This window comes from Peromyscus maniculatus, chromosome 14 (genome assembly GCF_049852395.1).
Source record: "Peromyscus maniculatus bairdii isolate BWxNUB_F1_BW_parent chromosome 14, HU_Pman_BW_mat_3.1, whole genome shotgun sequence".
Classification (NCBI taxonomy): Eukaryota; Metazoa; Chordata; class Mammalia; order Rodentia; family Cricetidae; genus Peromyscus; species Peromyscus maniculatus.
Window position 1 is genome coordinate 53,001,268 of NC_134865.1, and position 27,179 is coordinate 53,028,446.

Here is a 27,179-nt window from a genome sequence, read left to right on the forward strand (position 1 = left end):
AATTGAGGCTGCCCGCGCGGGTGGGGGTGGGGGGAGTGGATGCTGCGAGCCTGCGGGCCGAGCTGCCCTCCCTGCGGAGTTCCCTCCCGGCCGGCGGCGCTCCCGAGCTTCGTCCCAGCCTCTGGCTGCAATTCCCGCGCCCCTTGGCGTCCCGCTCCTTTCGCTGGGACGCGCCCCGACGGCGTCCGGAGCTGCCTTCGCTGGTCGTGCCCAGGCTGCCCGCCGTCCTCCCTGTCCCTTCCAGTCCCACGAGGGGGGTGGACCCGGGCCGGGCAGCGCCTCCGAGACAGGATGTTCACGTCCAAGTCCAACTCTGTGTCGCCATCGCCGTCCCTGGAGCAGGCTGACGCGGACGCGCTGGACATCAGCACCAAAGTGCAGCTCTATGGGGTTCTGTGGAAGCGGCCGTTCGGGAGATCGTCGGCCAAGTGGTCCAGGCGGTGAGTGAGTCCCCGCGTCCGGGGAGACGTCCCCTCCCCACCTTGGGAGGGAGCCCCGGGCCTCGGGACCCCTCCCACTCCACCAGTCACCGCCCTGCCTCAGCCTTGCTCTGTGACCTTGGCCCGCCCAGGCAGTTTCTGTCTGTGCTGTCCCCAAAATGCGACTTTAATTGGCCGCTGGAGCTAGAATGGAATCACTGGCCTGTAGTTGCCGGGAATTCTCTGAAAAATGAACTGAGTCCCAGGTCCCAAGTGGCGCGGCTGCATATGGGCTAGAGAGACTGAGGTTAAGTTGGGCCAGACTGAGCAGGAGCCGCCCCCTTCCCCCCTAGCTCCCCTAATCCCCCCACCCACCACCCACCACCCATCTCCCACCAGAGAGTCTGCAGAGACCTCCACAGCCAATTCCATCCCTCTGTTGAGGCTTAAAGTGGGCTGGGAGATGGGCGCCACTCTATCCAGCAGATCACTGGCCATTCTGAAAGACTCAGGAGAGAGAACCACAAACCTTCTGTAAGAAATTGTGTTGGCAACCCCTCCAACTGTGCCTTCACACACACACACACACACACACACACACACACACACACACACACACACACACACACACCTGAAGTTGGAGTGGGAGAGAGGGTAGATTGGTCCTGTTCAAAGGATTGATGTTTGGAGAGGGGCTGGGGAGAGCCAGAGCAACCTTGGCCCCGTTCTCAGCACCAACTCCAATCGAAGGCTCCAGATAAACCTGGCTTCTATGTACAAACGGTCCTGACAGGTATTGGGAGAGGAGGAACCAGGCCTGGACTTACAGGAGCCTCCCAAAGCTGGCTGCAAGTGCAATGGACCAGTTTCCACACTGCTTTCCTCCTCACGCCCACTAGGATTTACTGCTGGTGTATAGAAAACGCAGACTGCATCCTGGCCCTTCCCTGGAGGGTATGGCCATTCTTGGAACCACAGCCCCTTCTCCATCCCACACCACGAGTCTGAGTGCCTCGGATGTTTTCAGGACCGCAGATCACGTGCATGTGGTAGCGGTTTAGTTTTGATGTTCGATTTTGATGAATAATTTAATATTCCTGTAAGACCTCAGAACAAATGGAGGTGTGGATGGGACTTTACGTTTTGCAGAGATGGTTTCATACACTTTTATTATTTCTGGCTGATTTCCCTTGGGGATTTAATGGGAGGCAGGCCCCCTTGAGTCCCTCCAAGCTGAGTTTCTCTCTGATACTTTAAGTGAAGGCTTGGAGCAGTATGAAGGTTATATGAGAAGAGGCTCACAGGGTTGCTGTCTGAGCCGCAGCCACTGAGGGCTGTGAGCGTCCAATCTCTGCCCCAGCTCTTGGATGAGTATGGGGAGTCGGGGAGGAGCTATTGTGGACTTACTGTGCCAGGGCCATTGTGCAGAATGTCCTGAGCTACCTCAGGCAGCCTTCTCTCTCCATCGGGCCTGACTTTTTGTCCTCATTTAAGACTTTTTCTGCTAGGCATTTTCACCTGGTTGCATCCATTACGTGGTAGGTGCCTTGGACCCCTAGGCTGAGTCTCCTGGCTCCCCTTTCCCCTGTAGGTACAGGGGGACCTGGCTACTGCATATGCAGTTGATTTGGGGCCCACAAGTGCCCGGAGAAAACCTCTTAGCTAAAAGCATGGTTGTAGTGGCCAGGACACTTGGGGGTGGGGCCCTGAGAATCTCCGTCAGTCGTCCCCACAGCCACCCAAAACAAACCAGTCTAAGTCAAAACAATAAGTCCCAGTGCCAAGTCAAGTTCTCTACCCTTTGGAAGAGACTGTCACCTCTCACACCTTCCTTGCTCAGGGGTTGTCACAATGCAAAGATTCTCCCTCCTCTGACCTGCCAGCTCTAGACCTTTGTCCATGTTCCCACCTCTGGGAGAATACCGCCCCATCCTCCACCCCATACACCCTCGATTTTCCTTTGAGTCAGCAACAGTCAGAAAGAAGCAAGCCTGAGGCCCAGCCCAGCCTTCTCTGGCTTCCCAGTAGGGCCTCTGGGCTCCAGCTTCCCATTTATGAAGTGCAGTCTCTGGACCTCAGCTAATTAGTGGCCACAGGAAGGCTTGGGACAGGGCAGCCAACACCCACCACTGCAGAGACTTACCATTAGGGAAATCGATGCTCTGGTGGGCAGCTGAGGGAAGAGGCGCAGAAAGGCTCCATGCTGCATCGTCGTAACCAGCCATTGGGCAGGATGGAACTGGCTGTGGCTGGCTGAGTTCTATAAAACCTCTCCTCCTCAGAGTCTGTCTTAGGGGGAGCCTCCAGTAGCCCCACCTTGCCCACACAGGAGTGGGAAGATGCCCTCACTATTAGTTTACTTTCCTGTGGGCAAAGGAAGGGATCCAAGTGTTCATTAACAGAGAAAGGAGAATTTCCAGAAGGATCTAGAGGGCAAATTGGCCACGGTCCTCTCCTTCCTCTGGGGGTAGCATAAACTCAGATGCAAAGACCTGTGTGCTCCGAACAGGAGGAGGAGGATGGTCTTAGCTTCAGCCAGGGTCAGCAAGGGGTACCTGGGATGCCCTTCTGAGACCACCATGGTGCCTCCAGGACTCAGCTCACCATGTCCTTGCTGGGAAACCATACCTTGGGTATCCTCTTGAGGGTGAGATAACTTTGGCTCCGAGATCAAAATCCCACAGAAGTCTAAATCCTGCATCTTGTCTCCGCTAATCCCCAGAAGGTGTTGAACTGAGATGTCCTGCTGTCAGGAACTCTGGTTCCTCAGCCTCCCCACCTCCAACTCGATATTTCCACTGCCACACACCTCTAATCTCTCACACATGGTCTTTGTGGGCGGAGTAAACCATACTGAAAGCGTGGAGGCTGAGGGGGCGCTCGCCTTCACATGGGCTCTTTCCTCTGTTTTCTGAAGCCTTTTTTTTTTTTTTTTTTTTTTTTTTTGGTTTTTCGAGACAGGGTTTCTCTGTGTAGCTTTGCGCCTTTCCTGGAACTCACTTGGTAGCCCAGGCTGGCCTTGAACCCACAGAGATCCGCCTGGCTCTGCCTCCCAAGTGCTGGGATTAAAGGCGTGCGCCACCACCGCCCGGCTCTGAAGCCTATTTTATTTGACAGTTTATTTTTCAGTTTTTGGTGTGTTGATTTTAGATTTTTGTCTATTTTTTTTAAAATTTACATCTATATTTGCATGCCTGCTTGTATGTATGTATACCATATGCCACTCTTCTGGTCCAGACTCAGGCATGCTACTGAGACCCTCTCTCCTCTGCACTTACCCATCACACCTCCTCCTTCCTGCCCTGCAGGATGTCCCCAACTTCCAATTTCTCTGCCCTGGGTCTACACCCCCAAACACTGGAGCACTAAAGAGCTCAGTAGAGCAGACTGGCTACTACTTCTGGCTCTGTTTCTTCTTCTTCTTCTTCTTCTTCTTCTTCTTCTTCTTCTTCTTCTTCTTCTTCTTCTTCTTCTTCTCCTCCTCCTCCTCCTCCTCCTCCTCCTCCTCCTCCTCCTCCTCCTTCTTTATCATCATCATATTTTCTTCTTAAGATTTTACTTATTTATATCGTGTGTGTGTGTGTGTGTGTGTGTGTGTGTGTGTGTGTGTGTTCTGCCTGCGTGCATATCTGTATATCCTGTGCATACAGTGCTCGCAGAGACCACAGAGGGGATTGGATTCTCTGGAACTGAAGTTACATACGGTTGTGAGCTGACGTGTAGGTGCTGGGAACTGAACCCAGGTCCTCCAGAAAAGTAGCCAGTACCCTTAACCACTGGGCCATCTCTCCAGCGCCGGGCTGGTCCTTCTTTAAAAAGGCCTGTCTGATATACACTGCATCTGTGCTCTGAACATTTTTCTCTGCCTCCACTGGATCTCTCAGGAGACCAGTGTCAACCACTGAGCTCTGGCTGGACCCTTATTATACTCAGAGCACAGGGTAAAGGGAAAAGAAGCCACACTATGAAAATCCTTCACTTTAGATGACATCTGTGTGTCCATCCTGTCACTCGAGCTAAAATCCTGGCCATGGTGTCATCGGACTTAGGTCACCCTGCTCCTGTCTAACTATTCAGCATACTCTGCTGATTTTTACCTTCTAATAACTCTGGTTCACCCCTTTGCCCAGATGTGACCTCCTCAGGGCCTCCTCTCTTTATTCTAAAACCACAAATTGACCTCCCAGGACTGGTTTGATATCTGTGCAAGGTGGGTGTGTGTGTCTGCCTGCTCTCAGCCCCTGTTTACAGACCCGCCCTCTCTCCTTCCCCTCCCCCTATGCCCCGGCCACCCCTTTAGCACTTATCTGCACATAACACCAGACGTATTTTGATGACCTTGAGCACACTGTTCTCTACATAGTCCCCCCCCCCCCCCCCCGCCCCCTGTCTAGAGAGCATTCATCTCCTTGATGGCCACGCTTCTGGTTTTCACACAAACTTCCCTTGTTGCTCTGGGTCCTGGTGCTTTGTAGTGGCTGTGTATCCTCCAGACACTCTGCTGTGGTAAAATGTCACAGTAATGGATCCCGGTGCTTCATGGGGTAATAGCATCCCTGCCCCCCCCCCCCCCCCCCGCGGTACTTTCTACGTTGCTGTGTATCCCCACGGCCTGACAGTGTCGCCCCATAGCCAAGTGCTTTATATTTTTAGCTCCCCCGTTTACCCATTGTGTGATCTGGGACTTATTGCTTGATTCCTCTGCAGACCAGTTTCGCCACCTACCTTGAACAAGCAGTGAATGAATCACTACACGAACTGTTCTTGCTCAGACAGGGCCTGGTACAAAGATGGAGCTTGATAAACATGAGCTATTTTTTAAAAAAATTTTTCTTGCCACACGCTCTCTCCTGCATTCAACGCTCGAGCTCCTTGGGGACAGGGACTTCACCAAGCTGTCAGGGCCCAGCACAGTACCTGCTTGGCTAAGTAACTGGTTCTGTAACAGGCGTCTGGCCTGAGCCAAGTGGGCGCTGCAGCCGAACTCCAGGGTCAGCTCGAGGGCGTCAGACAGCTGGTGACAGCGGCGAGGAGGACCGGCATCCCAGATCACAGGCAGCCGAGAACTTGAGCTCTGTCAACAGAGCTCCGAGTTCACCACTCGCCCGTTGCGCCCTCTCACTGTGGTCCAGTTTTCTTACCAATGTACTGGAAGACCAAAAACCCCGCCCATCACTTGGAGACACTTAAATAAGATAATGTCAGTCAAGTATGTGTAGCAAAGGGCATTCCTTCCTGACTTCTAAGTTCTTCCATCTGGAGGTGAAATAGAGAGCGGGTGCCGAGGATATGGCTGACTCGGTGGATCGCTTGTCTAGCATGCATGAAGAATCTGGGTTCAGTTCCCAGCTCTCCATAACCCAGGCATGGTGACTCACGCCTATAATCACAGCATTCAGGAGGTGGAGGCAGAAAGGTTAGAGGTTCAAGGTCAGCATCAGCTATATGGTGAGTTTGAGACCAGCCTGACCACCTGAGTCACTATAATAATTTAATTAATTAATATTAATATTAATAGTGAACCAGAGAGAGAAGGCAGCCAGGACCGACATGAAACCTTTACCATGCACAGACTCCAGGCTTCCTGCAAACCCAGGACGGTAAAGCTTCTCCAAGGACAGACGCTGGCCCTGGAGATGGGGGACACTTCAGACAGGAGGAGGACAGGGCTGCGGCCTGTGTTTGGAAAGCAGGAAGCCAGCCAGTTGGGCTGCAGCCATGTCCTCTTCAGTGGCTGTTGTGTGAACACAAACGGGAAGAGGGGCGGGGTGGCGGCAAAGCCGCTGAACTCAGCGATAAGGAACAGCAGTAACCAGAACAACCACGAGCACGGCCTGTGTGTTTACTACGAGCCAGGTCTTCACGTGATCAGACTCGTTTCCCTCCCAGCCATGAGAAATAGCCTTTAATTGTCACCCACACGGAGCTGAGGCCCAGGAAGACTAGATGTCTCTCCCCGTCACTCCTGGTGACTGGCAGATCCCCCGCCTTGGCCATTGCAACGTGGCTTCCCACATCTCTACCCTGGGTGTGTCCTGAGCCAGGACGGCGGCTCCATGAGCCATATAGGGAGCAGGAGGCAGGCCTGGTGGTCCTGAGTTCCAATCCTTCTGCCGCAGTTGTAAGGCTTTGTATGCGACGTCATATCTAAACCCTTCTTCCCTCACCTGCGACCTGGGAGTGAAAGGCCCCGCCTCCAGCCCTGGTCTGAGAGGCAGGTTCTCTGATCCTCACATAACTTGCCTCACAGACGCTAATACGTAGAAATGGTGACTGTGACCAGCCCTTACACTGGCTGCCCAGCTCTGCAGGGCCCAAGGGAGGTTAGCCCAGCCTTGGACACTGAAGTGAGAGTGTCTAGAACAGGACGCCTTTGAGGGAAGGTGTGAGAAGAGGAATGCCTCTCTACGCAGTCTTGCATAGACTTAACTACACCTCCAACCCCAGTTCCTCTTTTGTAAAGCCACAGCTCCACTAGGTCATGGTCCTGCCTCATTATTAGCTCACTGAACCATAGTTACCTCCTAGAAATCCTGTTTCCAGAGACAGTCCCTCTGCAGGTAGGGATTCAACACATGAAGGGGTTCATGAGGCACTGTTGTGGGGGCGGGGAGGCAGCGCTCTTCTGTTTGCCTGCATTTCCAGCAGAGGGTCCTCACCAGGCCATGCATCATTGAGATGGGGGAGATTGCTCAAGTCTATGAGTTCAAGACCAGCCTAGGCAACTTAGCAAGACCTCCATCTCAAAATGTGTGTGTGTGTGTGGGGCGGGGGAGGGAATAAAATCATGAGCTCACACCAAAACACCAAGTTGAGCTTCAGTTACCTTGAAGAAGGACTGCTGCAGCTATTCAGGCTGCCCCTCCACTCTGCCCCAAAGCCACTGTGGTCCTCCACTCTGCCCCAAAGCCTCTGTGGTCCTGCCCCTCCACTCTGGGCCAAAGCTGCTGTGCTCACTGGGAAGATCACGTGGGGGATGGAACCTGCAGGGGTCCGCTCCTCACCGGAAGTGAATGGTTTAATAACAGGCTCTTGGGGCGTGGTTCTGCTGTAGTTGATTTTCACAGTACAAACACTCCTGCTGTGGTCTATATGGTCACCACTGTCCTGTCACTGAATGCTAAGCAGGTAAGAGAGTCACGCTATTGGCCATTGTGAGTCTATCCCAGCAGGTTCCAATATGTCGCTGCTCTGAACTTTCCCCTGCTAGGATAGACTCAAATTCCACTTGATTACACTAAAACACCCATCCAGAACGATGTGAGTCCAGGGCCCCCAAGGATGTTCTTGACCCTTAAGATTTCACCATTTTCTCATGCCTCCCCCATAGGTTTTTTATCATCAAAGAAAGCTTTCTGCTTTACTATTCTGAGAGTGAAAAGAAGAGCTTTGAAACCAATAAATACTTCAATATCCATCCCAAGGTAAGGAGGCGCCTTTCCAGGGCCACAGCGAGGGAGGGCCCACTGGGGACGTTTGGGAATGGCAGGGAACTATCTGTTGCCTTGATGTGGCTTAGAATCTAGAGAACAAATCCTCTCAGGGCTCAAGACACCCCCTGTAACTTCTGCACTGAGTCCCCCCACTCCATACACACACACCTCCTTAGCCACAGAGTCCGCCCCAGCTCTTCTTCCTTCTGGGAATCCGTCTTAGTCTTGATGTCATAGCCCTGGGATGTGGTCCAGCCTGAGGTCCTTGGCAAGCCCTCGGCTTTCTCCAGGAGCCTCCTGGGACTCTTAAGTGATGTGAGCTGAGTGGGGTGGGAGCTGCCTGCTCTGTTTCTTCCTCAGGGTGTCATCCCACTGGGCGGCTGCCTGGTGGAGGCCAGAGAAGAACCCAGCATGCCCTACGCCATGAAGATCTCGCATCAGGACTTCCACGTGAGTGAGGACCTTCCCCGAGCCCAGGGTCCACAGGGCTAAGCATCTTCGTCTTGATCCCCTGGGAACAGCCCTGTGCAGTCTAGCCTGAGAGGACTGTCAGGGCCCAGGCCTGTTGGGGGTGGGGAGAAGAGAAGAAATGGCCTCCCCTTCCTTTGGAGTGGACACCTCTCACTCTGGCTCCTCTTCCCGGCAGGGAAATGTCTTGTTGGCTGCTGAGTCTGAGTTTGAGCAGACACAATGGCTCGAGATGCTGCAGGAGTCTGGGAAGGTGTAAGTGTCTGCCAGCAGGGCCTCTGAGGGGCCAGGATGAGAGCGGATGGGCCAGGCTGGCCCTGCCCACCTGCCTGTCTGCTGGGTCCTGAGACGGGTCCGTGGAAGCTGGCCAGGGTGTGTGGGAAGAGATAGCTCAAGCTGTAGAGCGTCTGTGAGGGTGCCCTAAGTGGTGAGCTTGGGAAGGTGTCTGCAATTATAGGTGGTAGATGTGGACACCAGTGGCCTCCAATTCTTGGGACTTAGTCAATCACCACTCCTCATATTCAGAACCTCAGTGCATCCATCTTGCCTTCCCAGACCTGTAATTAACCCTAGTGAGGACCAGAGATGGTGTTTGCAAATCACAGAGACCACCTGACCAACACAGCCTGTGCCCATGCTTCTAACCCAACCAATAACACCGAGTACCCAGCCTGGAGCCAGGTGGTGGGCATGCAGTGTGTAGAAGGCTACAAGGGAAGCATCCCCCCTGTCCTCTGTGAGCGCTCTTGGCTCCGTCCCTGTGGCCCGCTTTGCAATCTCAGCCTCCAGTTACTGTAACTGATCAATGCTGGTGGCGTGCCCAGAGCCCTGGGTGCCAGACTGAGCTGGGATTCAGCGGGGCGGAGGAGGGGCTAGCACAGAGAATGTACAATCTCCTTCTCCCTGGGCCTTGCTCCTGGTTTAACGGTTTGTATTTCCCCTCCCCTCTCTCCCATCTGCCTTCCCTTCCCCAGGACCTGGAAAAACGCCCAGCTAGGAGAAGCTATGATCAAAAGCCTGGAGGCACAGGGGTTACAGCTGGCGAAGGAAAAGCAGGAATATTTAGGTTAGTTACGAGGTGAACTGGAATCTGAAGTTTCCCGATGGCGGCACTTGGGGACCAGAGTGAGAGATGGAGAGGGACTGGGTGGGAGTGGTACCGGAGGTCTCTCTGGGGCTTGGAAGGGAGCTTGACACCTAGAGCTCTTGATGATGTGATAAACATCTTTTTGATCAGAGAGCTAGAGTCAGGAGAGACAAGCGGCAGAGTGCTTGGCTTTAGACACGGCCCTGTCACCTACCTCGCTGATGTGTGGATCTGTAGGACATGCAGTCTCTATAAGCCTCAGTTTCCTGCTCCTTAAAGACAAGATGGAAATGGTCCCTGGTGTTAGAGGTGGGGTGGAGATCAGCTTAAAGGGAAAATCCCTGGGTGTGTGTAAGTGTAATGGGTCGGACCTTCAGTTGAAGGATCTAAAAATGGAAAAACACTATCCTGCCTGAGTCCCAGGTCCTGTGCCCTTCCTCTCCATCCCTCACCAAACCCACTTTAAACCCAGCTGCAAGGCCCCAGGCCCCATGCTCTAACTGTCTGCTAAATGCCCCCAGTTGGGAGATGATGAGAATGGGTCGATCCTCTTCCTGGAAACCCTGCTGAGACAGCTCAGGCCCTGGCCCGTCTCTGCCTGCTCTAAGCAGCCCTCCCTTCCCTGGAAAGTGCCCTCTCCGACTAACCAGGCACTAGTGGGGGCAGGGGAGACTGCAGAGACCCACCTGAGCCTCCATGGTCAAGTCCCCTGAGGACCTAAGGATGCACGGAACAGGGCAGAAGACCGAAAGGGCAGCTTGGGCCAGGGAGGCAGCTTCAGTTCAGCAGAACAGGAGGACCCCACCCCTGCGTAGGAGTGCAGACCTCTTCCCCGGGAGATGGCAGAGGTGACAGAGACCACCCAAGGCCCCTGCCCTCAGGACCCCTGGGCTGTTTTCAGTGACCGTGTGCTTGCCTTGGCAGACAAGCTGATGGAGGAGACGGAGGAACTGTGCCTTCAGAGGGAGCAGAGAGAGGTAAGCACATAGTGTGAGTGTGCAGAAAGACTCAACTCCCCCTCATGGCTGGCGTTAGGGCAGCATTTCTTTCTTTCTTTTTTTGAATTCAGGTTTGTTTGTTTGTTTGTTTGTTTATTTATTTATTTATTTATTATTTAATGCTGAATGCTGTTCATTGAAGGAGGGAAGAGGTCTTAAATACAAGCTTACAGCACAATGGGAGAACCCCAGAAGGCAGAAGTTCCCTACTGATGTTTTACAATCTTGCTTCTAAGCTGTTAATGTCCATTATGCAGGATACATTTAAGCATTCAGGAGGATGGAACCCTGCAGGGAATTAGCATAGGGAGGATATCAAGGTCAAGGTCAGCAAGCAAGGCAACCATTACCCAAAATGGGGGCCAGGGCCCTACAGGTCCCCCTTTTACTAAAAAATGAGCTTCTGACTTAGGTTGCATGGGACGTCAGCAGGTCAAGGGCAGCATTTCTTAACCTGTGGGTCATGACCCCTTTGGGGAGTTGTTGATTTTACAGGGGTCGCCTAAGACCATTGGATAACACAGAGATTTACATTGTGATCCATAACACTAGCAAAATTACAGTTATGAAGTAGCAACAAAAATAATGTTGTGGTTGGGGGGTGTCCCCAGAACACGAGGAACTGTAATAATGGGTCTCAGCATTAGGAAGGTTGAGAACCACTGCATTAGGAGATAGCACTGGTGTGTGTGTGTGTGTGTGGAGTGGGGGGAAGTGGTGCTAGGCATCCGGAGACTTGCTTGAGAGACCTCAGACAGGATGGAGCAGTGAGGCCACCAGATGACGGTGTCTTTACCTTGGTGGGAAGCATATTTCTCTTGTGAACCCTCAGGAAAGGAATGAGTGAGGAGCAGGTCTTAGAGACAAAGCCATCTAAACATTTCATAAACATCTCGCAACATCTCGCTGGTATCCACAGGAGGTTGTAATGGCCTTAGTTTTGGTGGGGTACTGGCGCGGGGGGGGGGGGCTTCTGGTACATAAGAGTGATGGGGTTTGAGAACCTCCGAGATCATTGGAATCTGCTCCATTCCCACACCTGAAGGGCAGGGCATGTGGCAAGCAGAGGGAAGCCTGGAGCCAACCTCCTGTGGTTGTATTTGACCTTAGCCCTTCTAACTGGACGGTCCCTGACAAGTTACTTAACCTCTCTGCATGTCAATATTCTCATCCAAGAACCTGAGGAAAATAATAAAACCCGACTTCTTGGGGCTGTTGTAATGGTTAAGCAGGGCGTTATATCGAAAGCGTCTGACACACTGTGTGTACAGGGTGTGCTCAGTGACCAGCTGTTCTTCTTAGCATTAGGCTCATGTTATTGCTAATTATGGGCCACTCCTGCCTGGGTGAGGCCTGGCATTGCAAAGTGGTGCTCAGAGGAGCCTACATCGAGGAGACTGACCCAAGCCACTTCCTTCACCCTGGTCCCTTTTCATTGTCCTCGTTCAGGCCAGCCACAGGGCTGAGGCCATCAGCTGTAGCTCAGTGCCTGGCTGTGACTCAGCTCAGGAATTCAGCTCCTTCCCCGCCACCCCTCAAGGGACTCTAAAAGGTGCCCTAAAGTCAAGAAACACAAGTCTCCTTTGAACCCCAAGCCCCCCAAGTCCTGTGACAGCACCCAGCCTCAGAGGAGAGCATGGTAATGTGGAAAGAATCAAGACTGGGCTGACCTGACTCTTGCAACTTTACATTGTGGCTTAATTTCAAACCACCATGACAGTCGCTTTCATTCTTCTTCCAAAATTTCACCCTCTGTGCCCACTTATTCTTCCAAATAGACTTTAGAGTCTTTTCAATGATTACAAATAAAAGAAAAACAAGATTGAAGATTTTAATGTGGAGATATGAAGTTGAAAGTAGGGTTTTGTGTCTTTAAAAAGTATTTTATGTGTATGGGCACTTTGTCTGCATGGATGTCTGGTGTGCCTGGTGTCCAGGAAGTCAGGTGAGGGAGAAGGAGCCTGAACTGGCCTCACCATAGTGCCTTGCCTCTCTTCCCCCAGAGCAAACCCTAAGGCCCGTACACTCTCATCTAAATCCCATTAGAGTTTGGGCCTCTTCTCCATAGCATCCTAAGCATTTGGAATGAGACTTTGATATATTGTCAGAAACTTTAAGGACAGATGATTTGGGAGGCCCAGCATAGGATGGAGTGGGAGACACAGCCCCCAATGGAGAGAGGAGACTTAGCCAACAGAGGTTGAATCTGGGGCAGAAATTGGCCCAAGGAAAATTTAGACACACTATCTAGGTCTTGGCTTGGAAATGAGGGCAGCGGAGACCCAGGGCACACAGGCCTCGCTTCATGCCACAGCACTGAAGTGGGACGCTGGCAGCTACAGAGTACGAGGAAGGTGCAAGCCCAGATGTCGATGTGGTGGGGATTCCTGGAGCAGGCAGCAGGAGGGGAACCACACCAGGCTCAAGCTCCCTGTCAGTGATGTGCTCTCGCCCAGAAACAGCCCAGATTCTGCTCCTGGTCTGGCCACACTGAGTCACTGTGCCTGTTCTTCCTTAGTTAGCTTACCCATAGGATAGGTAGACTTGTCCCCAATATCTTCCCCTCCTATTCTAGATCAGAGATTGGCAGAGGGGTTTGGGGCCACATAGAAAGAATTCTGTATCCCAGAGACAAGATGGCTCTTCTGATGATGTATGAGGTTTCTAGGGGATAGCCTAACCCAGAGGGAGCCTCGGAGACTGCAGCCAGGAGACCTGGCAGAGTCTCAGCTTCAACACTCACGGTGTGAATGTCGTCTGATTCCTCTGGACTTCGTGTTCTTCATCTCTAATGCTTAATAAAAGTAACAGCTGCTCTGCATTCTCCTGGGTTGCTGAGAAGCTAAATGGACTAGAATTCAGGGAAATGTGCCATGGGAGGGTGTGGCCATGTACCTGTAGCCATGGCATTTTCCACATGTCAGAGAAAGCCTGGAACCCCTAGCCTAAGTGTTTTTAGCCAAGAATGCATAGAGAACTGCCTGGGCATATCTTCCAGGGTCATCAGGCTTCACTCTTTTTATTTATTTATTTACTTATTTATTTCTTCATTTTTTTTGGGGGGGGGGTTCTCTCAAGACAGGGTTTCTTTGTGTAGCCCTGGCCATCCTGGAGCTCACTCTGTAGACCAAGCTGGCCTTGAACTCACAGAGATCTGCCTGCCTCTGCTCCCAAGTGTTGGGATTAAAGGAGTGTGCCACCACCACCCAGCAGGCTTTACTGTTAGTGTAGCACATTCTGTAGATTTTGATATAAATATAAAATGCCACTAATTCACCATTGTGATATCACAGAGAATAGTTTCACTGCCTTAAGAATTCTGTGTTCCCTCTGTTTGTCTCTCCCACCACTAACCCCAGCAACCACTGATCTTCTGACTGTCTCCAAAGGCTTGCTCTTTCCGGAGGGTCATGGAGTTGGGGTCATGCACCATGTAGGCTTTTCAGATCACCGTCTTTCACTTAGTAAGGTACACTGAAACATCCACTGTGCCTTTGTATGGCTTGACCACTGGTTCCTTTTCAGAGTTGAATAAATTTGTTATCTGGGTATATACCTATTTTCTCATTGAAGGACCGACCCTCTGGGTTGTTCCAGGTTTCAGCAATTATGAATGGAGCCATTATAAACAATCATAGATAGTTTTTTTGTGTATGGACAGATACTGTCAGTTCACTTGAATAAATAACAAGGAATGTTATATATTTTAGACTTAGGTCTCTATATTTAATTTGGTGGGGGAGTTCTCTTGGAATCACCTTCGACTCACGTCACTCAGAAATATATTGTTTAATCTCCAATCACTTTGTGCGTTTTCTTGCTATTGTTTTGATATGAGTTTCTAGTATATTTTCATTACTGATTAAGAGCAAATGTTATACGGTTTTTAGTCTTTTAAATTTGTTAAGGAGTATCTCCTCCTGTGGAGTCCAGGCTCTCTCGATGAACGTTCCATGGGAGCTTGGGAATAACGTGGAATATGCCATAAACGATGTGGTTTGTCAATCCTAGAAGTTTGATCTACCATGACAAAGTCAGGCCAAGTGGTTTCAACGAGAGCAATCTATTTCTCAGAGTTCTGAAGACTAGAAAATGAAAGATCAAGTTGTCAAAAAGACAAGTTTCATTCTGAGGTCTCTCCCATAGACAGCTGCCAGTTGATGGTGTACTCTACGTCCCGCCTTGTCCACACATGGGACGACATGAAAAGCACGCTCTCTGGTGTATTTGGAAGTTTCTCTTGGCAGAGACATTCTTTATTCTTTCAGAGTGTGGCTTTGTTATTTTGTTTTGTGTTTTTGTTTGCTTGCTTGCTTTGTGGGGCAGAGTGACATGTAGTTTAAGCCAGCCTTGAACTCCTGATCATCTCTGTTTCCTGTGTCCACCTCCTGAGTTCCGGGATTACAAGAGCACACCATCACACCTGGCCATTGTCTAATTAATTGTCTTGTGTTTTGAATCTTGCATTTGGGGTGTGTGTATGTGTGTGTGTATGTGTGTGTGCATATGTATGAAATTCCCATCTCCTCACATATATTAATCATCTATTTTTACATATCTATTGAACTCAAGACCTCTAGAAGAGCAGCCAGTGCTCTTAACCGCTGAGCCATCTCTCCAGCCTACATATCTATTTTTTTCTATTAAAGTCTTTAGCACACAACCCACAGTTGGGTTTGTTTTTAATTTTTAACTCCTGGTCTGATCATTTTAACAGTCCTGCTATCTGACTCTGGTTCTGATAATCTCTTTAAACTGTATATTATACTTTATTTTGAGAAAAGGTCTCTCTATGTAGCCTTGGGTAGCCTGGAACTCACTATGTAGACCAGACTAGCCTCCAACTCCCAGGGATCCACCTGCCTCTCTGTCTTCCGAGCGCTGAGATTAAAAGCCTGACCTGGATGGCACTTGATAAGCACTTACTAATGGCAAGCAGTTTGCATGAATGAACTTGTACGACCCTCCTGGTAACTCTACAAGACCGTGCTTCCTCGTTTCGGGCAGGGCTTCAACTGCCCCTCCCCTCTCTGGTCTAGGTCTTAAGAAATGATTTCAAGTGTTGGGATTAAAGGCGTGTGCCACCACCGCCCGGCCACCTGGGAGGCAGAGGCAGGTGGATCTCTATGAGTTGGAGGCCAGCCTGGGCTACAGAGCGAGATCCAGGAAAGGTGCAAAACTACACAGAGAAACCCTGTCTCGAGGAAAAAAAAAGAAATGATTTCAAGAGAACTCCCCAACCAAATTAAATATTGAGATCTAAGTCTAAAAAAAACAACAACATATATATATATATATATATATATATATTTCCTTGTTACTTATTCAAGTGAACTGACAGTGTCTGTCCATGCACAACAAACTATCTACGTGTGTTTATAATGGCTCCATTCATAATTGTTGAAACCTGGAACAACCCAGAGGGTCGGTCCTTCAATGAGAAAATAGGTACATACCTATTTTGTTCAGGAAGAACAACAACAAAAGATCCTCGCCTAAGCCTGCGGTCCTGCATGGCCTACAGTGTTTCCCTTGTCAGCTTCCCTGCATCTCCGGCCCCAGCCTCTCGCCCATCCTATTTGCTCTCATGTTTCATACGGGCCTGGCTTGGTTCTTCCAGGCAGCATGCTTCCACAGAGGCTTTGTATGTACTATTCCTTCCATCTGGGATGTTCTTTCCTCTTGTACTTAACTAGGCAAGGCACTGAGCTAAATCTCCAACCCATTTATCTACCCAGCTTTGTCTCTCAGCTCAAGAATCAACTGATTGCCCCTCTTCCCACCTCCGTGGAGTTTTCTATTCTACTTACCTCCAGGACAGCTTGACCTGGAACTGGGTCCCTGTCCTGCAGGACTTGCATCTTGTTTTGTAGTACTCTCCGAGATACCGGATTATTTTAGTAATACTGGATTCCTACATTTGATCTGAAATCCTGGTCTGGGTTTCTTAGTAGCTACACTACACCATAGGCTCTGTAAGAACATCTTCAGATGCCCCATGCAGAGCCCAGCAGGTGCTTGGAACATAGGATGCACTTGGTAAATAGATGTAGCATGAATGAATAGAACTATGAGAAAAAAAAATCTCACTGGGCTATTTCCTGGAATTGCATTGAGCCTGTCAATTACTTGCAAAGAATCCTCCCTGTATTAAGGCTTCCTGATCAGGAGCTCCTGTGGCTGCATTCTCTTCATGGGTATAATTAGTTTTATTGAGGACCAGAAAGCATGGTCTGTGAAGCATGGCAAACAAGATGTGTTTAGCTTGGAGGACAGGAATCTTGGGAACAGAATTTTTTTTTTTTTTAAATACTTGAAGGGAAAAGAAATTAGTCCTATTTGATGGCTCAAGGAGAAGCTAGATTTGGTGAGGGAGGCTGGGGGGTGGAGGGGGAGGCAGATTTGGGCTGAAATGGAACTGGTGGACAACATAGGCTGCTTGCTTCTCCAACTAGAGCAACCTGGAGTGACCAGGTGCCGGCCGCTGCTCTTGGCCCTGCGGGTCTGCGGTTTGGCTTGGACTATATATGCTAGCTCCTGTTTTGTGGACTGGGTCCCACAGGACTCAGAGACTTAGAGAGAGCCTGGAAAGAGAGTGTGACAAAGGCCAGGAGTGAGGCGGCTGCTGAAGGGAGAGAACATTTGAGCAAGGCCAGAGGTGGTGGCTCGAGAGACTGGGAGAGGAGCAGTGTTGTGGCATGAATGAGGTGAGCCATGCTGTTGGTTCCCTGTGGAGATTTCCACAGAACCTTTCATCGTTCACCAATGCTTTTGTATCTGTGGCCTTTAGAGAAGGGGTGGGGGTGGGGCCAGGCAGGGCTGGCAGAGGGCGGGCCTTTCTCTAGGTTCTTCAAAGCTGAAACCGATTTCCTGACTTTCTACCGTGAGATATTCAAGCCAGCCTTGACCACCTGTTGGCAGAAAATCATCAGGGGATTCAAGCATCCCGTGAAGACTGAACTTCCTTTAAAGTTGCTTTGGTGCAGGATGGCTCTGGTTCATGGCACCCATTCTGCTGGCCCCTTGAGGCAGCAGCACATGCTTCCCTGGGCAGAGCTAGTCATTGACACAAGCAGAAACAATCTTACCACATATGCTTGGGACCTCTGAGTGGAGAAGAAAGGCCGATGGCTGGGTTGTGTTTGTTGTCCTGTTGTGTTCAAAGTTACTTTTCTCTTTAATGTTCTTAGAGACACTGCCTAGCATCTGCTAGTGTCCTGAGGTGCTTGGGCACTAGGGAGGGAAGGTCTGAGTTTCAGACCCTGACTGACAGTTCGACAGAAGCTATTCCACTGTGATAACGAGTGAAGGGAGGCGGCTGTAAGCTGCAGGGCTAGGGACCTCTCCGGGGAGCTGGAGTGCGTGAGGCTGGAGGGTGGAGTCCTCTACTGAGTCCTGGGTGATCATTTCTGAAACAGCAGAAGCCCTGGGACCTGTGAGAGCCACTATGGAGCTCAGGTGCTTCTGGCTAGTGGGTTCTGTGGGCCTCTCAACAGCCCTTGCATAACTGGCAAACACCACCAGAGGAGAATCGGTCAAGTGTGTGGACTCTGCGGCCAGAGAGGCTCTCGGCACCAGCAGTGCCATGTGTATTAAAGCAGAGAGTTTCATGTTTCTTTTTTAACATTGTTATTTATTATTATTATTATTATTATTATTATTATTATTATTATTTGAGACAGAGTTTCTCTGTGTAGCTCTGGCTGTCCTGGAACTCGCTCTGTAGACCAGGCTGGCCTCAAACTCACAGAGATCCGCCTGGCTCTGCCTCCCGAGTACTGGGATTAAAGGTGCGTGCCACCACCACCCAGCCTCATATTTCTTTTTTTAATGTCTGACATTTTTTTCAGTTGTAAGGGGAGGGGGGATATGTGCAAGAATAAATTTAATTTATATCTTATTAATATAAGACGTGTCAAATATAGATATGGCTAGATCATGGCTTCTACAGCAACCAAAAACCCCCATATGTCCATGGCTTTTAACAGCACGAATGTGTTTTCTCAGCTACTTGGGCTGGCGGGAGCTTGGTTTCATGTGTCCTCATTCCTGGGGGTCCAGGCTAAGGGGACCCCTATCTATGCCAGGGGAAAGGAACCATAGCCCACCACACACCATCTTTTCAAAAGATATCTGTCCTCCTGCTCACATTCCGTCAGCCTCAGCTGCTCCCATGAGCCCCACTACCCATAGCCAGTGTACTGGAGCCGTGCATGTGCCCAGGAGCATCAATCAGAACGCCAGGGAGCACCCCGGGTGGGGGCAACATTTAGCAAACAGAGGCAGTTTGTAGCCATGTGCCAACAAGGATTTGATGAGAAGGAAGTAACTTAACTTGGGTAAGAAACTTGGGCGTGCGGATTAAAATGAGACTCTCCCCTGTATCTATTTTATTCCCTCTCTGCATCTCTTCAAAGCCAGTGGTAACAGCGCCCTCCATAGGCAGTGCCATTCCCTACCAAGGATGCCATTATGCTTGAGAAGAAAGCCCCTAGGTGACTAGATTGTAATTTAGAACCGGAAAGTGAGAAAGCAGATGCAGAAACAATATGCTCCCACAGCATAAAATGTGGAAAACAAACAAACAAAAACCGCGAGCTAAACTTCATGAACTGGATCCCTAATGCCACCTGCTACAGATCCAGGGAAGATAGGATCCCTAGCCTAGAGGCTCCAACCTGGTGGGGGAAACATTGAGGCTGGCCAGCTCCCTGAAGGGACCTGTCCTGGGCTTTCCGACACTCCTATTCCGGTAGGTCTGAGGAGAGGGAAGCTGCCCGTCCCCAGAGATAAAGAAAACCTTATTCTCTGACTCTTGGGTTGGAAATAGCTTCGCTTTGCCACTATACCCGATGCCATTCTGTGTCCTGGAAATACACACTCCACGGGGTTGTTTTGTTTTTGTTCCATGCTTGAGGAACAACCCCTTCACGTTGGGGTGTTAGACCCTAGTGTTGCCCAGCGGAACCACATCCAGGTTTACGGTCCTATCTGTCAGAGGACCCTTGTTGGGATCATTGCTAACCGTCTTCATGGGCCAGCTTCATCACATTTTTGCGTTAGTTGAGACCACATGCCACTGAATGGCTCCTTGGGATTTACAAGTTTGCCCTTATGCCCTAAACTGAGCCAAATTCTCGAGTGTCCCCTGGGCTAGCGAGAGGAGGAATCGTCCTGAGCCTAGGGGCCCTGCGCCTCCTGTGACTTTCCTCTTCTCTGGTTCTCTTCAGGAGCTTGAACGTCTGAACCAGGTGCTGGAGGCCGAGAAGCAGCAGTTTGAGGAGGTGGTGCAAGAGCTGAGGGTGGAGCAAGAGCAGATCAAGAGGTGACGTGGGCCTGGGGGCGGGCCTGGGGGCGGGCCTGGGGGCGGGCCTGGGGGCGGGCCTGGGGGAGGGCCTGGGGGCGGGCCTGGGGGCGGGCCTGGGGGCGGGCCTGGGGGCGGGCCTGGGAGCGGGCCTGGGGGAGGGCCTGGGGGCGGGCCTGGGGGCGGGCCTGGGGGCGGGCAGTGGGCATGCCCTGTCCCGGGAGGGGCAGCTGGGAGGGGCGGGGGGGGGGGTTACCCTGGCCCTGGGAGGGGCAACAGGGACGATACTCTGGCCCTGGAAGATGGGGGGGGGGTGACGGAGTGGGGGATGCCCCGGCCCTAGGAGAGGCAACATGGGTGAATGCCCTGGCCCTGGGAGGGGGAACGGGAGGGGGGCGGGGGGCGCGGGCAGGGATGCCCTGGCACTGAGAGGGGCAGCAGGTGGGTGGATACCCTGGCCCTGGGTGGATGAGTGGGGCAACAGGGGGAATGCCCTGGCTCTGAGAGGGGCAGCAGGGTGATTTTCTAGCCCTGGCAGACCCATGTGCAGCCAGACCTGCAGAGAGCTTTACCAGGAAACCACCCACGTCTGGCCTGGTCTTCCCAATGTTCCAGGTCTTGAGTATACCCAGAAAATATGCCCCCCCCCCCAGTAGGTCATTTCCAATCATTGATAATGACCTCTTGCCAAGGTATGGACAAAAGGGTGAGACATGGATGACTGCAGGCTAACCTCTTCCCTCCCCCCCCCCCACCGCCACCACCACCCCCTTTGTGAGAGCCACTTACCCAAGTTATTGGCAACAAGCTGGCCTGGCCTAGAAGTACTGCCCACCAAAACCCCCAACATTCTCCATCTCCCCTGGAATCCTTTCACATTTTAGTTCATGACACATTGGGATCTTCAGTCTGATGTATTATGTACCAATCTAGTTGCCCATGATAAGCATTAATTGCATCATAATCTCATAAAGGTGGGACAAGTGTGTATGTGTCCCCAACCCAGGTGACTCGGATGTAGTCTATCCAGAATTTGGAAACTGCTTCTGTGGTTGATGGTGCTCAGGGTCACACCACCTCCACCACCATCATCATCTTCACCACCACACGGACTATCAGTGACAGTCCAGAAACACTTAACTCGGGACGACCTTATTTAAGGGAATCATTTAGATATGTATTTGGGGGAGGGAGAAATACGGAGGCTCTTTTTCCTAATTTTTGAAGTTAGTGTACAATTGAGAGGGTCTCCCTAAGTAAAACACCAAGCACTTCTTGGACACTGAATTAGAAGCTAAGTTCCTGGCTTCAGGACCTTCCTTTGTCCGGTGAGTAAACCCACCTCATTTGGTTGAGCGTTCCTGGCAGCCCTGATTCTGCAGTTGTTTTCAGTAGCCAGTGTTGCCGAGCACTGGCTGTCCAAGGGACCTACTGAGCCACATCAGCTGTGACAGAAGCATGCCTGTGGGCAGAGGTTGGCAAGGGTGCCCACTGCCATTCCAGCTCTCCGTCGCCCACAGGGAGCTAGAACTCACTGCAAGATGCCTCAAGGGTGTGGAACAAGAGAAGAAGGAGCTGAGGAATCTCACAGAATCCTTACAGCGCACCCTGGAGGTGAGGAGGGTTGCTTGCCCAGGAGGGTGAGTTGACGGGTCGGGCTACGTAATTCTGGATTTCTTGGTATTTCCTAGGGAAGGTACTTACAGGAGAATAAGCATGAAGGGGAGCTTATCTGAAGGACCCTGTCTGTGCATGGTTGGGAGCTCTAGCTGGCACATGAAACCCAAAGCATGGACTGGTTCTTCCCAGACCCAGAACAAACATTCTGCCTTGCTCTTGTGATGACCGTGGCCTCAGGAAACCTGCTCTCTGTAGTGCTGTTCTTACACCAGAGGCAGGATTGATTAGCGTGAGAGGTGGAGTCACCCACCACATCCTCCTGTGGTTCCTTCACTTAGCTGCTCCTTGGTGAAATTGAGCATGAAGGGAAATCAACTTCCAGGTCACCTTCATCTGATGCATGAGACCGAGAGGGGGAGGGACAAGCAGCATGTGTCAAGGACAGAGAACAAACTTCTTAGCATAGCATGCGAGTACAAACCCCCCAGCCTTTCCTCCCCTGCTGCCCCTCCATCCCCTGCTCCAAGACACTCCATCCCCTGCTCCAACCACTGAGCCCATGCCCCTAAGGAAAACAAGCTTTTTGATCCCCTACACCTCTACCGTACTGTTGCTTCTACACAACATATCTTTTTCATCTCTTCTTTGGAGAACTATTTGTCTTCAGACTCAGCTAAAATGTCTCTTTAGTCAAGCTTCCTTGATTCTTCTAGGTCGGTATTTGCTCTGTTCCCATGCATTCTGCACATCTGTTGTGGGATAAACTCCGGGTTGTGTTTTTGAAACTGTGATCTTTACTTGGCCATGTCTTCACAGTTTCCCAAAGTCCAGCACCTGAAGTGAGCTTGGGACCATACACCTTAGTTGAATCCATCAAGTGCATGAAGGCTACAAGACTTTCAGTCTCCCTGGAGTGACTGGAGCCTTGGCTGGTCTAGCTTTCCCCGTCATGGGTGCGGTCACCATGGATATTTCCAACCCCAGAATTTCACTGTAGTGTTATGATCCTGACTGATAAATGCAGAGGATGTCTAGATGCACTCTTGGACTGGTCCTTTGGGGGTATTTTCACATGGGCCCAATATATCTCCTTTCTCCTTGAGGAACAAGGACCTCAAAAAATCATGTTGCCCTGAGGCCTTGGAACCTGGCCCTCATAGGTACCATCTCTATTAGAAGTCACATTGGGTTCCTCCTTGTCTGCCTGTCTGTTGATGGAGGAGTAACCTGGCCATGTTGTAAGGAAGAAGATCTTGGAATGAGGCATGTGAAATCTCCATCACGGAGGACTGAGGGAGGAGCAGATCACTCCCTGGAATTGCAAGGAGACCAGGGCAGCCATGCTGGAGAGCTAACCCCTGCTCCTTCCCACCCTTCCTTGCCTTTGTGCCAGGAACTCTCCATAGAGAAGAAGAAAACCCTAGAGATGCTGGAGGAAGATAAGAACCAGCCACAGCCATCGACCAATCAGAGTGAGCAGCCACTTGCCAGTGATGGACTCCATAGCAACCTCAGGCAGATCGAAGAGCGGATGCAGGAGCTTTTGGCAGAGAAGCTTCTGGCCGAGAAGCGGTGAGGCACCTGAGACCACTGGGTCCTCCAGCAGCTTGGGGGCTGCGACTGCCCTCCAGTTATACAACTGGACTTGAGTTCCAGCTATCATTGACGAGACGGGCCACTCACTTCCTTTTTGCCTATGACCCGGCTTTCCCAAAGCTGCCTTGACAAACCATTCAGAGCAGCATCAAGTCCTCAGAACAGTGCCTGTGGCCAGCCAGCAGGTTCCCTTAGCTTCTCTCCACCTGACCCATGAAGAAACTGAGCCTCACTGGGGTTGGCAGTCTTCCTGAGGTCAGAGAAGTAGCAATCCCTGAACCTCTAAGCCTAGGGCTCCCCTCACTCCATACCACCTCCCCTCATCGCCTGTCTGACTGGACCCCAAAAGGAGTCAGCCTTTCTCTAGCCGTGACTCTAGCAGGGGCACCTCCCTTTGTGGGCGAGCACTGGGTAAGCCTCCCTCCCGCCCACAGGATGAAGGAGAATGAAGAGCGCTCACGGGCCCTGGAGGAGGAACGGGAGTTCTATTCAAGCCAGTCTCAAGCTCTGCAGAACTCGCTTCAGGAGCTGACTGCGGAGAAGCTGCAGGCTGAGCGGGAACTCAAGGTTTGCAGCCAGCCCGCATGGGCCTTGTGCTCTGGGCCCTTCCCATCGGCTGGGGGCTCCTGCCCATCCCTGCACCCCACAGCTACCCTAAACTTCTCTCCCAGGGGGGCCAGCTGGCCAGATTCAGGGATGGGTCTATCACAAGAGGTGACAATCTCGATCCCTGGTAGACAAGTGTTAGGAACAGGGCCGTGCCCGGTCATCTGGGTCATGGGTAAGGCATGGAACCAAGATATGGAAACTTCCATCCAAGCCCATTGAGCCCAGGATGATCGGGAACGGTGGGCTAGCCGTTTTTCCCATTACTGTGATGAAGCTCCCGTCAAAAGCAGCTTAAGGAAGGAGGGTCCATGGTTTGGGGGATGTAGTCTGTCATGACGGGGAAGTCATGACGGGGGGGAGTATGGGGCAGCTTGTGACATTGTGTCTGGAGTCAGGAAGCAGAGAGGTGAATCTATACCTCTTCCCCTTTCCTTTTTGTTCAGTCTGGCACCCCAACCCATGGGACAGTACCACCCACACTCAGGGTGCATCCTCTACCCTCAGTTAAACCCTTCTGGAGATGCCCTCACAGACACACCAGAGGTGTGTCTCCTAGGTGATCCTAAGTCTGGTTCAATTAGCAAAGATCATACACCACCACGGAAGGCTTCTGGGGAGGAGGAGACGGCTTCCTGGACTCGCCTTCCCTCTTGCCTCTCCCTCCGTCTAGGCTGAAGTGAAGGTACGCATGGACCTGGAGAGACGACTTCGCGAGGCAGAGGCAGCCTTGCGGAGCCTGGAGCAAGGGCTCAATTCCAAGGTTCGGAACAAGGAGAAGGAAGAGAGGATGCGGGCTGATGTGAGCCACCTGAAAAGTAAGGCCTCCCTCCAGGGCCCAGCCCCAGCAGAGCCTGGAGCAGGGCCTGCATGGGTGAAGCGGTCCTCCCTGGAACCCCCTCTCCAGACACCATCCTGTAGGAGTCCCTTTGGCAGAGCCTCTTTTGCGGCAGCTGGACCCGGGGTGAGGGTAGGGGAGGAAAGCCTGAAGTCTTGTCCTCTTTTCAAAAGCTCAGAGCTCTGTTCCCGGCAGATCTTCTCTACGAGAGCCGCAGGTTGTGGTCTGAGGAGGAACGGGGTCCTCCAAAGGATAGACCACATGTCTCCCACCAGACCAAATGAGTACTTAGGAGGAGAAGGACAGGCCCAGAGAAAGAGGCAGTCAACCGTTCCTTCCCATCACCACAGGGTTTTTCGAGGAGTGCATCCGCAATGCAGAGCTTGAGGCCAAGATGCCGGTCATCATGAAGAACTCCGTGTACATCCATAAGGCTGCCACTCGTCGCATCAAGAGCTGTCGTTTCCACCGTCGCCGGTCCAGTACCTCCTGGAATGACAGTGAGCGCTCACTCGTGTGCCTCTTGTGGGGTCGGGTGGCACAGGCTGTCGGCGACAGGGCAGGAAGAGGGCTGGTTTGGGAACAAGTAGCCAAGGCTGGGTAGTATGTCCTCGAACCTGGCTCTACCAGACGTAGTCAGAAGGGGCCAAGTGCAGCTCAGCAGCATGCAGGGCTGGACCGAGGGAGAGGGGGTGGGCACAGCATGGGGGAGTGCCATGCATTGGTCTTTGTCCCCCCAGTGAAGCCCTCCCAGTCCTTCATGACCTCCCAGCTAGAAGCCAACAACATAGAAGAGCTAAAGGAGGTGGCCAAGCGGCTGAGCCGAGACCAGCGCTTCCGAGAATCCATCTACCACATCATGGCCACCCAGCCTGGGGCCACTGCACTCCCCCGGGGTGGAAAGTGATGGTAATCCTCTCCCACCTCCTCTCTCTCTCCTTGGTAGGGTAGGAGGGAGGCCTGACTCCTCGGCTCCTCTCCACCAGAGCACCCCTAGAGGAGGGGTACCCTTATTCTCGAAGGAGGTGATAAGTCCCTCTGTTTTACGTCGAGCCCTGACCTTGGAGATCAGAAGAGAGTGTTGGAGTCTCTGGAACTGGAGTTCTAGATGGTTGTGATCCACTATGTGGGTGCTGGGAATTGAACCTGGGTCCTCTGGAAGAGATCACAAGTGCTCTTAACCACTGAGCCATCTCTCCAGGCCTGAGCCCTGACCTTGGGTCTACACTAGGTAGGTGGCTCCACACTGGATGCTACCTGGTTGTCATGATGAGGCCCGACTGTGTGTGGTATCTGTTGGTAAGGAAGAGAAAATGTCTATTCCACAAGGGTAGGCAGGGCCTGCCCACTGGCTGAGGACTGGAAAAACCTTCCCTGGTGCCATCTGTGACTCCACTGCTCTGCCCCTGGTCGCAGGACCCCCCCCCCCAACTCTCTCTTTGCCCCTGTTCCTCCTATACAACCTTTGTCCAGGCTCCTCACTTAGTCCACGTCCTTGGAGAGGGAAGAGCGGGACCTAAGACACAACCCCACACCCTCCCTGCAGTATTCTATTTTCTGGGGGCTGCCCTGGCTGTAGGGCCACCCAGGAGAAGTGTGTGATCCCACTTGGGGAAAATCAGCCCTGATTGGGAGCGCTCAACCCAGGATGTTCCCCAGAGTACACACAGCCCGATCAGGAGTGGGGAAGCCAAGGCTCCTGTATCATCCACAGTCAGGCAGAGCTTTGGCTGCCTCAGGCTGCTGTGGCCCTACTGCTACAGACCACAGAGGTCTGTCTCCTTCCCAGCTGGCTCTGCTTGCTGCCTCCGCTCCCAGAAGTGGCTTCACTCAGTGAACCAATGCAGCCGTGAACCCACCACAGGGGAACATGGGCCCGTGGGGAGCCAGCAGCCATTGGCTGGTTCGTTGCTGTTGTCATGGCGACACTGTAACACCAGCCTGCAGATTTTGTGGAAGACCACTATGTTTTAGGACGCCAAGGACCGCGTTCCTCATCTGTGACAGTCTCTAGGGGCTCATCCCTCGGAAGCAGCCTGAGTCTATCATTCTCTCCGAACAAGACTGGGGGAGGGCTAGTGGAGAGGCGGTGCCGTTGTTAAGGACACTTGATGCTCTTACAGAGGACCCAGATTTGGTTCCCAGCACCCACATGGTGTCTCACATCTGTAACTCCATTGCCGGGAGATCCAACACCCTCTTCTGACCACCACAGGCACCAGACACTCACATGGTGCATGTGCATACAGACAGACAAAACATTCATACACATAAAATAAATAAATCTTTAAGAAGTGTTTAAAAGGGGCCGAGTGGTGATGGCGCACGCCTTTAATCCCAGCACTCAGGAGGCAGAGGCAGGTGGATCTCTGTGAGTTCGAGGCCAGCCTGGTCTACAGAGTGAGATCCAGGATAGGCACTAAAACTACATGGAGAAACCTGTCTCAAAAAACAAAACAAAACAAAACAACAAAAAAAACCAAAACAACAACAACAAACTGTTTAAAAGGGACTGGGCACTAAGACTTTGGTGGAACAAAGGCATCCTTTTTTTTTCCTTCAGAAGACTGAAGTGTTCTGAGGCAGGGACTAAAGAAGCAGCCCCTGGGAAGAACCCTTGCCAAGGCTTAGGCTACCCTGTTCTCAGTGGTGCCTTCTTGGTAGGGGTGGTCTCAGGCAGGGTACTTTGGAATCAATGCATTTGTGTGTACATATAAAGCTTTAAATGTGTATAAACATGCGTAAGCCCAGAGCTTGTCTATATAATATGTATATGGAATGGATTTTGAAATGAAGATTTATAAAATCAA

At 51.7% G+C, this 27,179-nt stretch overlaps 1 protein-coding gene across 3 annotated transcripts; it reads left to right on the forward strand.

Moving 5' to 3' along the window:
• Plekhd1 (pleckstrin homology and coiled-coil domain containing D1) lies at positions 1 to 27,179 on the forward strand. 3 transcript variants are annotated; one of them, XM_015991932.3, is made up of 14 exons: positions 15 to 440; positions 7,750 to 7,843; positions 8,213 to 8,302; positions 8,499 to 8,575; positions 9,295 to 9,386; positions 10,332 to 10,384; positions 19,636 to 19,730; positions 21,230 to 21,323; positions 22,723 to 22,901; positions 23,360 to 23,492; positions 24,205 to 24,349; positions 24,720 to 24,869; positions 25,110 to 25,278; positions 26,933 to 27,054. In XM_015991932.3, exons 1-13 carry the CDS (start codon positions 40 to 42, stop codon positions 25,274 to 25,276), a joined length of 1,770 nt encoding a protein of 589 aa, XP_015847418.2. In that variant the 5' UTR covers positions 15 to 39; the 3' UTR covers positions 25,277 to 25,278; positions 26,933 to 27,054. The 3 variants fall into 3 exon arrangements, with proteins under 3 accessions (XP_076407071.1, XP_015847418.2, XP_042116787.2); XM_042260853.2 differs by lacking the exon at positions 26,933 to 27,054 and adding an exon at positions 26,159 to 26,282; XM_076550956.1 differs by having other exon boundaries at positions 1 to 440; positions 25,110 to 27,179.

What these genes read in the sequence shown, in the direction of transcription:
- Plekhd1 (XM_076550956.1), top strand. Translation starts at nt 40, where the DNA reads ATGCTGCGAGCCTGCGGGCCGAGCTGCCCTCCCTGCGGAGTTCCCTCC. An exon ending in TCTCGCATCAGGACTTCCAC is followed by an intron (nt 8,303 to 8,498) that starts GTGAGTGAGGAC and finishes TCTTCCCGGCAG; the next exon opens with GGAAATGTCTTGTTGGCTGC. An exon ending in CAGTACCTCCTGGAATGACA is followed by an intron (nt 24,870 to 25,109) that starts GTGAGCGCTCAC and finishes TTGTCCCCCCAG; the next exon opens with TGAAGCCCTCCCAGTCCTTC.